We start from the raw sequence: 12,885 nt of genomic DNA, 5'->3' as shown, positions 1-12,885 counted from the left end.
CAGCATTTACCCCAAAATCTAGCTCCAGGTTTTTTATTAAAAGACCATTTAGATTTTGTGTTACAGGGTGGGGCCTGAGGCTGGATTTCTGACAAGGTCTAAGGATCTGCCCATGCTGCCTTCCTGGACTATGTGTGCAAGCCTCTGTGTGTGTGTGTGTGTGTGTGTGTGTGTGTGTGTGTGTGTGTGTGTGTGTGTAATACACAAACCACATCTTCAGTTGATATCTGAGTGCACCTTGCAGATGAATCCTCCATCTGGCATGGAGGCAGTTCTGATGTGTGTGTGTGTTGCTCATAGGCTGCAGCAGAAGCATCTCAACCACTGCATCAGTAGGAGCTGGTAGGGCCTGGCGGTGGTGGCGCACGCCTTTAATCCCAGCACTCGGGAGGCAGAGCCAGGAGGATCTCTGTGAGTTCGAGGCCAGCCTGGGCTACAGAGTGAGTTCTAGGACAGGCTCCAAAGCTACACAGAGAAACCCTGTCTCGGAAAACAAAACAAAACAAAACAAAACAAAAAAAGAAGGAGCTGGTAGATGGGAGGTGGGACCAGAGCTACAGCCTGGTGTCTTAGGGGATTCTGGAATCAGTTTTCTTACTTTTAGACTCCAATTCCTTTGAAAGACAAAGATTAGTCTTAAACCTGCTAGGAGATAGGGTGGAGGTGGAGATGCTCACACTGCTTCTGAAGAACAGAGGAAAGGGACAGAGAAAGAATGACAAGCGCTGACAGAATCACAGTCACAAATGTCTTCTGAGGCCCATGTTCACCTGGCAGAGTCAAGCATGTGCCATCTCCAAATAATGCCTGTGGTCCATGAGCTACTTCAAGCTTGAAGCCATTGGCCTGCAACTTCAGGAAGGGCCTCTGAGCTGTTTTTTTCCTACATGCGGAGACCTGTGACAGTCCTTTAGGAGGAGGACGGACACAGCTCTGATCACAGGAGGCTGCTGGCAAGGCTGTGATGGAGCAAAGGATCTCTGCAGGAACCCTGAACTTGGGCTAGCCTTCCTCTGCTCCTCCTACAACATGCCCAGAGTTCATCTTCCAACTCTCAGATCAGTGTCCTGTCTTCTTTTATAAATGCATTGTCCTTTGTCTTAAACTCCCGTGACATCATGCTTTGGACTTCGTCTCTTCTGAAGATCCCCCTGTACATGGAATTTAATACAAGGTTTGTGCTTTTCTCTTGTCACTGTATTTTCTGGTTTCCTGCCTTCACCAGAGAGACCACATAAATACTGAGAGCTGGTGAAGGGGATTCCTCCCCACAGAACAACGGTGAACAAGCCCTAGGGTGGGACCACTTGTGCTCACAGTCCTTGTGAGTCACAGGGAGTGCAGAGGGTTTAGGACCTTGCCAGGCAGGGAGCATCTGCTCAGTTCAAACCCACCGCTGACATGACAGAGTAGTCCAAACTTTCTAGGATCCTGAATAATGTCACCCTGCTGACAAGTTAACCAAGTTCAGCATCACTGAAGTTCACTGCTGATGTCTGATCCTTCTTGCTAAGGTATCTGAGTTTTCTGGTGCTTGTAACTAAAAGCATCTCAAATACCACATGTACAGGCAGACAGAGTCAGGGAATATGCTTAGAGGCTTCTGAGTGGGTCAGAGAACAGTGTGGGTCTCTGTTGAAAGAGAGGCTGAAGGATGTGAGAAAGAGACTGGTAAAACACATTGAAGTGGGAGAGGAGAGGCCCACAGGGACGTCCCCAACTTCCAATCAACCGGCAACTTGGAGATTCTTTCAGACAAACGTCTCTGGTGTTCAACCATGTCTGTGGGTGGAGTCAGGGATGATGGCAGGATCACATTTTAGACTATAAAAAGTTCCATAGACTTCTTGGAAGGCCATAGCTGCTACATCTGTCTTTTGGTGACATTCAGTGACACAGTCTTTGATAAAGAATAAAGGTCACACAGCCAGGACTATGGAGTAAGATCCTGTCTCCATAAAAATAAATAAAAATAGAAGTCAGAAATGTGCAAAGATTCTCTAATATGTTAAATGTGCTATAAAACAAGAAAACTTCCAGGACTACCTTCCACCACACATCCTGAGTTTCCCAAGCCTGGCTCAGCCTGTCCCTTTAAGGCCCCGCATTAACACTGGTACTTTGACCTCTTGTTTCATAGCATTGGCCACCCTCCACTGGGCTCATTCATTGAACTTGAAAGACCCCAGATGCTGATGACCTGGGACTTGGAGTTTCAATGTCTTTTTAAGTTTGACACACTGTTTGCTTTGGATTGCCTTTTGACTAATAAATATTTGTCTTGACTCAGGTACCTCTTTGGTGAAATGCTGCCTGGCCAGTCTCCTCCAGAACATTAAGCACTCCCTTGACTCCATGACCTGCTCACTCCCATCTTATGGGCCCAGGAGCTGGGATTCTTACCATCTGTGGGCATGTGCAATCTCTCTCTGTCCATGCAAATTCTACACACAGTGTATCCTAACCCTAGCTGCCCTGGGGAATTGTGCTCCATGCTGCACATTTACATCTCACACTATCAGTGTGAGGAGCTCAGCTTTCCCTCTGAGATATTGGGCTCAGAGATAAGTCCGTGAGTGCTGTGGGATGGTCTGTATGTCAAGTGTGTTGCTGATTGGTCAGTAAATAAATCACTGATTGGCCATTGGCTAGGCAGGAAGTATAGGCGGGACAAGGAGAAGAATTCTGGGAAGTGGAAGGCTGAGTCAGAGAGACACTGCCAGCCGCTACCATGACAAACCGCATGGGAAGATCCCGGTAAGCCACGAGCCATGTGACAAGGTATAGATTAATGGAAATGGATTAATTTAAGATATAAGAACAGTTAGCAAGAAGCCTGCCACGGCCATACAGTTTGTAACTAATATAAGTCTCTGTGTTTACTTGATCGGGTCTGAGTGGCTGTGGGACTGGCGGGTGAGAGAGATTTGCCCTGACCATGGGCCAGGCAGGAAAACTCCAGCTACAAAGGCCGGTCTTGTCTACAAAGTGAATTCCAGGGCCGCTATGGTTGTTACACACAGAAACTCTGTCTCAAAAAAACAAGAGAGAGAGAGAGACAGACAGAGGAAGACAAAGACAGAGACAGAGAGACCCTCCTGGGCCCCCTGGAAGCTGCCCATGAAGAAGGCAGCCTTCCCTCCTCTGGTGTTGTGTTATTAAACACATCCCAAAGCACAGTCTCCCTGGGATTGACCTCTTTGCTTCCCTTCACAGTTAGTGAAACCACAGTTCCTGCCATGGCTGGGAAGCCCATGCTTCACTACTTCAATGCTCGTGGCAAAATGGAATGCATCAGGTGGCTGCTGGCTGCTGCAGGGGTGGAGGTATGTTGTGCATTGTTCTTCTGGAACCGGACCTAAGATAAGTTTAAAATAAATCTGTAAGCTGAGAGACTCACACTAGCAAAACTGTGCACATTTCATGTTAAATGGTAATCTTCATGTATTGAGAAGATGGACTGATTTGCACAAATGAAAATTTTATTGTGCTTTCTGCCAAAGAACACATTCACATTAAAAGCTGTTTTCAGGTGAAAAAAAAAAATCAAACAATTACTTGTTTGGTTAATTAGCTATTTGCATTGAATCAAAGTTATATAATGAGACATACAGAAATAGAAACTTGAATATTGATTATTAGGCAATAGTAATTGATTATTGCAGATTATGGTATGATGCTGTGATTTTAGGTATGGCACTGTTATTTTAAAAAGAGACTTATATTTGGAGATTCACGGTGAGGTGTTTGTGACAGGGATGTGTGACACCTCAGCTCTGACATTAAAGTCAGAGTCGCAGAGAAGATGGGCACAGAGGTGAACAGGGTGACTTTAGCTGGTGGTTGTTGGAGCTGACGATTGACAGATGGAGGCTCTTTGCACATTGTGTGCAGATTTACAGCACAGACCCAGGAATTTCCATGATAAAGATGGTTTCGTGTGGACAGGAGACTGAAGTGATGTCTCAGTGGTCAAAATCCAATACTGTTCTTGCAGAGGACCCACACAGGATGCTCACAACTGCCTGTTACTCTAGCCTCAGAGGGTTCACGTGCCTCTGGTCTCCATGGACACTTACACTGCCTGCCCCTACACTCCTATAATACAAAAAATGTTAAAAGGGTAAACTATACAAGAGACACTTAACAGATTTAAATTAAAAATATGCACCACAAATGGGAAACCTGACACAGAAGGCAGTAACAACCCTCCTGTCAAAACCGATCAATACTCAGTAATCAGTTTGTAGAGACTATCAAATGCCAGGCACAGGCCTGGTCGGGAGGGTATAGGTGGTGAATAAAACAGAGGTCCCATCTTCAGGTGGCCCCCATGTCTATGAGCTTTCAGCTAAGTGTGTGAGTGGCCCAAGTGAGGTGTGGAAGCAACATTCTGAAGTTAAATGTTTTCCTTTCCAGTTTTAGAGCAGAAAGTTCTGGTAGGCTTTAGTGCTGCCCTCTAGAGGTGTCACTGGGAAAAACACTTCCCAGTTCACATCAGGGCAGCTCAGTAGTTGGCATTTCCTGAGAGGAAGTCAGAGACACTCCCTGAGATCTTGACCTCAGGAGGCTTGAAAGATGAAGTGGTGTCCTGTGAAGGCTGCTTTGGTGTCTTCCCTCCGTGTCATGGCAACACGTTTACCTCAGCTATGGTATCACACATCCATTCCTAAAGGAATAGGGAAGGCTTCATCTAGATCCTTTCTGAATGAAGGGGTGCATAAGAACCGAGACACACTAGTGCCCATCCGGGAGGATTGCTTTAAATAAATGAATAATTGAATGCCAATGTCTGTATGCCAGCTTTGCAGCTCAGGGATATGTTCTAAGCCACTGGACTGCTGATTTAGCACAGGAGGAGGGGGTGGGGCATCTGCATAGCAGCCTTCCTGTTCCGTGTCCCAGAGTGACTGAGAAGGCAGTGGGCAGGGGCTATTAGAGACCCTGGCTCACACCTTCCAGACTCAATGTGCCCACAGGCCTCCCATTGACCTCATCACCCTCACACTCAACAACCCCATCACAGTTCAGCCGCCCTCCCTGATGACGTCAGCACTCTGTGCAGCTCCCTGAAAGCTGTGCAAGTTGTTGACACTCACATTTCATTCCGGTCAGTTCAGTCCGGGTGGTTATGGAATCATCCGCAAACTGCCTCGCCAAGCAAAGAAGAAGCTGATTTTCAACCTTTCATGATTGAAAAGTTTCTTAAAACTGAGAAAGGAAGAGAGTGGCTTATTACTCTAGAGGGCTGGAGAGGGCAGGGTGACTAAAAATTAAGCCACATGTGTTCGGATTCCAGGAACCCATGTAAAAGGCCAGAGTGAATTTTCATTGGGTATGTGTATCCTTACACAAAAATATATTAATACTTATATATAAAAGAAATAAATATTTAAAAAATACAACAGTGGTCCCAGGCTGTAAGTAACTTTGATGCGGGGCTAGAGTAATTACTGCACATACAGACAACCGCCTATGGTTCCCAGCACACATGACAGTTAATAACTGCCCGTCACTCCATTTCTAATAGAACCTCCAACCTCTGGCCTCTGACCTCCAAGACAGATGTACTCACATGTTCAAGGCCACACATAGACACACAGACACACATACACAAAGACACATACACAAAATTAGTAAAACTATATCCTGAAGAAAGAAACTCAGATGATCATGGGCTCATACCATGTGCCATAATGGAGACACAGAAAGTTCTGTTCTGTTCTTGCTGACATTAACAGGCTTTCCTGAGAGCCCAAATCCTCAACAGTCCATTTCCCAATGCTGGTGCTCCCATGAGATCACTCTCTTCTTAGGACCTAAGCATGGACATAGTGGGGTCAGGGAGGAGGAACACTACAAGAATGAGCAGCTTTGTTAGGATCAACACCCTTTTGTTGATGGATCTAATCTGAATTTCCAAGTGGCCATGTTCAGGCTCCTTTGTGTCTTCTTCAGGTTTTAACTTCTGCAGACACAGATCTCTCATATTCAAATGATACAGAATGAGCTAATGAGAATGTATTGGCTTCTTCTGCTTCCAGTTTGAAGAGAAGTTTATAGAAAGTTCAGAAGATTTGGAAAAGTTAAGAAAAGGTAACACCAACTATTCATATGTCTTCAATGAGGTGCCTAGAAGGTTTACCAGAAGGTGATGGTGGTAGGTGGTGGATGGGAATAGTCAAGAAGGGCAGAGTGATATGATGTAGGTGGTGGGTGGTGGATGGGAATAGTCAAGAAGGGCAGAGTGATATGATGTAGGTGGTGGGTCTCCTTGAGTGCTCTGAAAACGGAAACAGTGATAGAAGTGGGGTGCAGAATTCCACAAGAATTTGTGTGGTGACTTGTGAATGTTTTCTCCCTATTTCTGCATCAGAGTGAGCTATTTCATTCACGGTCACTTTCACCCACTTACTCAGTCAGGGTTTTACCCACAATGTTTAATAGCCACACAAGTACATGGCCATTGATTAAATCATGAGTGGAGAAATAGCTGGGGTGATTTTCTTGAGTAATTTTCATTATAGCTACTGATGAGTTACTGTCTCCCAATAAATACAGGCTGGAGGAATTCATGGTGGCTCACTATATAGCAACCTGTCACACAGCACCTTAACATCATGAACATAATTAGATTTTCAAACACCCTACTTAGTCCTGTTTGCATGGTGGCCCTCTGCAGTCCCTCCTCATCTTCCAAACGTACCCAGGGACATGAATTAAACATAAAAACATGCATGAAAGATATGATATGTATCTGGATAGGAAATAACAGTGAATGAGAGAAACTCAAAAGCCAACAGAAGATCATGAGACAAAGAGGAAACAGGAGCTAAAAGTAAATGGGATTTTCATTGAAGACAGGCTGCCAATCACTTATCTTTCCTTTGCATGATCAGACATTTCAATACAACTTTTCTGTTCCTGAGAAGTGAGACTTGCACACTTCACAGACCTTTTTCCTTTCTTTTTTCAAAGATGGGAAATTGATGTTTGACCAAGTGCCCATGGTGGAGATTGACGGGATGATGCTGGTGCAGACCAGAGCCATTCTCAACTACATCGCCACCAAATACGACCTCTATGGCAAGGACGTGAAGGAAAGAGCCCTGTACGGTACATTTCCTGTTGTTACTCCAAGGGGAAACAAGGGAAGGAATTGGTGTCTCCATCAGAGAGCAAGAGAGTGGCAGGCTTTGAGTCTAGGAGCAGGCTGATGATGGATATGAACACTTAGGCTAAGTAGGAAGAGTCCATGGAGGAGAGGGAAGAGCAGCTGGGGTGGGTTCAGGTGAGTGTGACTGCAGCAGAGGATGATGTTGCCAGCACAGCTCGGGGACAGAGTTGCAAACATGATGTTCCAAGGGCCCTGAGCATGGTGGAATCAGGACTCCAGGTGCTCAAGGCTTCAGTGACTGGACCTCAGCCAACAGCTTAGGACAAAGGACACAGGGCTTGAGGCTAGAGGAGGAGTCCTAGGGAGGGAAGGAGGAAGGAGCTGCTTCCCACATCCCAGGAGTAGGAATAGTGCAGAGCAAGACCTGAATTGCCAGCCTGTTCTATGGACTGGTCAACTCAATGAGCCTTAGATAGACCGGTTCCCAAGGACCAAGATTACCTAAAGCATTTAATTCAGAACTAAAGCAGCCAAGCTGACTGTACCACCCATGCTGGGACTCACTGTGACATGACAAAATCCTTCATTCATAGACTACTGTGTATAAGTATTGTAGTTGCTCAGAGAGCTAAATGTGGTGCTATCCAGCAACACTAGTGTGGGAAACATGTCCATGGAAAGAGACACTCGGCTTTAATAGTGCTTATATAGAAATACTCCTAGCAGCATGTAAATATTCTTAGACTGTTATGGATGCTTTGAAACACAGAATACCACCTTTTCAGGAGTTATCAACGATAGTGTGTGAAAATGTGAACAAATGTAGGACAAGGGAACATATGTGTCCTGTGATGTCCTGTGGTTTAATTGAGTAAAGAAACAGACAAGTCTTGACAAATGTTAACAAGGCCAGAATCCAGCAGCGGTGTGTGGAGGACATACAGATGTGCTTTATGAGAAATGACTGGAGAACCTCTAACACTGACCAAGAATGACTCTGGGTCATGCAGCAGAAGGAGAGATGGGCAGATACCTATCTGGTGGTTCAACCAGGGCTCTGTGTTGAAATCACATGGGAGGCAGCTTGTTAGCTCTGAGAATCCCTGCATGGTTGTTGAGAACAAATCATGCCAAAGAACAGAGACAGACAGAGAGACAGAGAGAGGCAGACAGAGACAGACAGACAGTGAGAGACAGAGAAACAGAAGGAAATAGACACAGTCAACACAGAGAGAGAAGACAGACAGACACACAGATAGACAGACAGACACAGAGACACAGACACAGACACACACACACACACACACACACACACACAGTGATAGAGAGAAAGAGAAACAGCCTGGTGTAGAGTTGATGGTTGTCACCTCAGATGCCAACAAGTTTATCACAACTCCATCTCTAGTTGGGCCAGTGATGCTCTTTGTGCTTTGGATGGGTCATGTATGTGTAACAAAAATTCTGAAAGTGTATCTGGTTGGAAAGGGTGTTCTAGGGAGAAAGTTAATATATCTGTTAAATATAAGGATAATGATCCACTAGAAGTGAATAAGTTTGAAACCACATTTAAGTGTAAATTTCTGAGGTTTGTAGATTAAAATATAAAATAGTGAATCCCTGAACACCCTGACCAATTGGATATTTTGTCTTTCAGGATTGACATGTATACAGAAGGTATTGTAGATCTGAGTGACATGATCATGCAACTGATACTATGTCCCCCAGACCAAAAAGAAGCCAAGATTTCCATGATAAAAGACAGGACCAAAAACCGGTACTTGCCTGCCTTTGAAAAAGTAAGTGGGCTCTTGAAGTCAGGGGACACTGAGTTCCAAGGACAAGAGAAAGGTCGAGTCTGGGAGAGAAAGGTTGCTGCAGTGCTGACCTTCCATGAGCCTCTCTGTGCAGCCCCCTGCCCCACAGGGCACTGTGGAAAATGGTCTGTGAAGGAGCCCTGCATGGTCATGCCAATCTAGGGGTCAGTATGCAACAGGGTTCATGGCCACAACCAGAACCTTATCTGTGGAAGGCTGAGCCACACCAGAGATGGACCCAGATCCTGCAGAACACAATGGCCTTCAATTCCAGAGGAAACTCAAGAAAAACACAGATGGGAAAATATTCTGTCATATCACACAGGAGGCCAGAGAGTGACTGGCTGTCAGGAGAATATGATAGTGCTTCAAAGATGGAGGAGAAGTACCTGACAAGGAGGGATCGAGGGTGGAGAGGAGGAGGATGATGAAGAGATGTTAAGGAAAACTGACCTGCCAGAATTGGGGTCACAGATGCAGGGCTTGGAGGAGAGCCATGCACACTCAGCAAATGAAGGTGTGTCAGTGACATGGAGTGCCTCTCTTAGTCAGGGCTTCTCTTTGGAGGAAGATCAAGAACACTTCAGAACTACTTGATCTTCTGTCAAGTAAAAGATAAGAACAGAGCTATGATCCTAGAGGATAAGGGCATCCTACACATTCCTGAGAGACCTGACTGTGACCCTCATGTTACAAAGCATCACCTTATTTTTTATCCATTCACTGAAAATTCACTCACTGCTGTCTCTGCTCTGTGGAAGCTGCCAGGGTTTTAGGACCATCAGGTCCTCACAGAGCCATCTGGAGTCAAGGCCCTGTCTCCCAGGACACAATGTCCATCCATCACAGCTTACAGCATCTCTGGTATGAGATTCCTGACCTCTATGCACACAATGAACTATGTACTGAGGATATTTGATGCTGCCTTTTGTATTTTTAGTTTTTCTTCTCTCTCTCTCTCTCTCTCTCTCTCTCTCTCTCTCTCTCTCTCTCTTTCTTTTTTGACAGGGTCTCTTTATTATGCAGCTCTGGCTCTTCTGGAACTCTCCTTGTGACTGGCCTTGAGCTCACAGAAATCCACCTGCCTCAGCCTCTTGAGTGCCGGGATTAAATGTGTGTGTCACCCTGCCTGGCTTCCTTTTGCTTTTGGATGTGCTAATTATATTTTTCTCTGTAGACATGTACAGTGTGATAAGGTGACCACAAAGCCTTTTATAGGTCTTTACTTGTAGTTCATGATTTTAGAAGTGCTTTTTCCTTGTGGTTGTCTGTGATTTTCATATTGCTGAGATATTTAAGTAAATGTCATATGACTGTAACTAAGACAGTGTCATTATTCAATCATCACACAACCAGAAATGTTGAAATAAATGTTAAATAAATACATAGCTACCAATCAGATAGCAAGATTAGCACCATATGGTCTTGGCATACTCATCTGTCAACATTCATGTGTTATCAGTACAATGTTACCGACTCCAACTCAGTTCACCCTGTGCAATTCACCACGTCAATCATGACACAGTGAAGGTTGGGAGTCAGAGCCAATGCTGTATAGGGGAGGGTGTGCTGTAGTTCAGTCAGGTGTACTTCAGATTCCAGAGACCCCAGGAGAGCAGACAAAGGAGAAAGCAGACACGGGATGTTCTCTGGTGACTGATGCTCCCTGCAGAGGGAGCCTCTGCCCAAGAGAGATTGAACAGAGGACAGGGAGAGGAATGTCCTGAAATTTCAGTGGTCCATCAGTTTAAAATAAGGAGAAGAACCATGATGTGTCAGGGCTAAGCCCTTACCATATGTGGAAAATATACAGAAGGGTGGATGCTGTGAAGGCCATAGGAATTGGCAATGACAGAGAAAGGTCACCTGAGCTTTAAAGAGGAGGTCGCACACCTGACTTCTCTCTCTCCCTCTTGTATCATAGGCCTACAGAAATGTCTGCACTTCTATCCCTGCCAGGCAGAGGCAGAGTGTCCCTTGGGGGATTTGGGAAAAGTCAGTGGTTCCTGCCCAGCTCTATGTTCATAATCTGTCTCCTTTAATTCTGCAGGTGTTGAAGAGTCACGGACAAGACTACCTTGTTGGCAACAGGCTGACCAGGGTGGACATTCACCTGCTGGAACTTCTCCTCTATATTGAAGAGTTTGACTCCAGCCTTCTGGCCCCTTTCCCCCTGCTGAAGGTGAGATCACCTTAGAGAGGCAGCCGCACACACATGCCTCTGTGAATATAATGGTGGCCTGGGGGCTGCTGAGGGCCCATCCTCAGGCCTCTGAACTGAGCTACTAGAACCTGGTTTCAGGCATGGAAATTATCTTTTGTGTGTGGAGATTGGAGGCTGGTACTCCAAGATGAATATTTTGTCTTTTGTCATGAGAGAGATGCAAGAGTCTCCCTGGACCCCTGTTTTTTGCAGGATGCTTCTGGCCTTCATCTTCCATCTCATGTGTCCTGTCTTTGCACACTCAGTGTCTCAGCAGGTCTCTGTCATGCTGATCCTCTTTCTCAGCTCTGACTATTCAACACTGTGTTTCCTTCTCCACAGCCCCCACCATGCTGTCCTCCACCCCCAGGGACCCTATCCTTATCTCCAGGTGTGAAAACTGGCTGTGAGCTGCTCCTGGTTAGACTTTGAGATTTTCTGGCTCCATTTCCAACTCAGTTTTTCATGTCTTCAGTTTTCTTTGGTAGTCTCTGCTTTCACACCTGAGAGACACAGTGCTCTGTGCTCTGCACCACAAAACCAGACCTACAGGGTGTGTCATTGTCCTGAGGAGACTGTAATTTGATGTCAAAGGAGATATTAAGGAACATTATTCTGAACTATGGTTTCTAGCTCATGGATTAGTCATTCTTCTCATGTCTATATGGGAACTGTTGTAAGGATGCAGTTGGTCGTGTTCTGGGAGGGGCTCAGAGTTTTTTGGATTATCCACATAAGCCGTTCTGACTCTCAGGCTGTGTTTTCTGGATTACAGGCCCTGAAGAGCAGACTCAGCAGCCTGCCCAATGTGAAGAAGTTCCTACAGCCTGGCAGCCAGAGAAAGCCTCCCACAGATGAGAAAACAATTGAAAAGGCAAAGAAGGTTTTCAATATTAAGTAAGCTAATGATGGAGGGAATAGATGCAAGTCTCTGATGTTTTGCAAAAATGAGAAGCAGCTGTGTATCACAGCTAGTTTGAGATAATAAACATGAACAAATGGTGTGTATATGTCATGTGTTCAAATTGGTGACCTGGGAACAAGTTATCACCTAGTTAGGGGAAGGTAAACAGTCATTACCACAAACAAAATCAAAGCTTGTAAAAATTAGGAAAACCTAAATAAAAAGAATACTAACAAAAGAAAAAGAGTAACTAACACCAATGTAGACTAAACCAAAAAGTTTTAAAGCAGAATTAATTTACAAGTGGAGAAAATGAAAAGAAAAATGGAGAAAAACAATGAAGAAAAAAAAAATTTTTTTTAAGACTGCAAGTTTGGTTGACAGGCATTAGGTAGCTAGTGAAAGATTTTTTTTTTTGTTTTGTTTTTATTTTTTATTTTTTAAATTACACTCATGATATTCATTAATTACACCCATGATATTAATTACATTTGTGGTATTCATAGATTACATTCGCAGTATTCATTCAATTATATATATATATATATATATATTATATATTTTTTAAATTTTAAATGCCAAATGTCATTTATTGAAGGAGGGAGGAGGTCTTAAATACAGGCTTACTGCACCATAGGAGAACCCCAGAGGGCAGAAGTACGCTACCGATGTTTTACAATCTTGCATGTAAGCTCTTAATGCCCATTATTCAGGATACACAGACAAGGAACTTCCCTTAAGCATTCAGGAGGGTGGAACCTGGCAGGGAATTAGCATAGGGAGGATATCAAGATCAAGATCCGCAAGCAAGACAACAGTTACCCAAAACGGGGGCCAAGGACTTACA

The 12,885-nt window shown here is 44.7% G+C and overlaps 1 protein-coding gene across 1 annotated transcript; it reads left to right on the top strand.

Annotated features, from left to right (window-relative positions):
- The first annotated feature begins 3,194 nt into the window (after positions 1 to 3,194).
- LOC131914403 (glutathione S-transferase A2-like) lies at positions 3,195 to 12,132 on the top strand. Its single transcript, XM_059267032.1, has 6 exons — positions 3,195 to 3,326; positions 6,045 to 6,096; positions 6,979 to 7,111; positions 8,772 to 8,913; positions 10,982 to 11,113; positions 11,910 to 12,132. The coding sequence occupies exons 1-6, from the start codon at positions 3,240 to 3,242 to the stop codon at positions 12,033 to 12,035; spliced, it is 672 nt and encodes a 223-aa protein (XP_059123015.1). The 5' UTR covers positions 3,195 to 3,239; the 3' UTR covers positions 12,036 to 12,132.
- Positions 12,133 to 12,885: the final 753 nt, after the last annotated feature.

This window comes from Peromyscus eremicus, chromosome 7 (genome assembly GCF_949786415.1).
Source record: "Peromyscus eremicus chromosome 7, PerEre_H2_v1, whole genome shotgun sequence".
NCBI classification, from domain to species: domain Eukaryota; kingdom Metazoa; phylum Chordata; class Mammalia; order Rodentia; family Cricetidae; genus Peromyscus; species Peromyscus eremicus.
The sequence above is the reverse complement of the archived record's forward strand: the minus strand, read 5'-3'. Positions and strand labels throughout refer to the sequence as shown.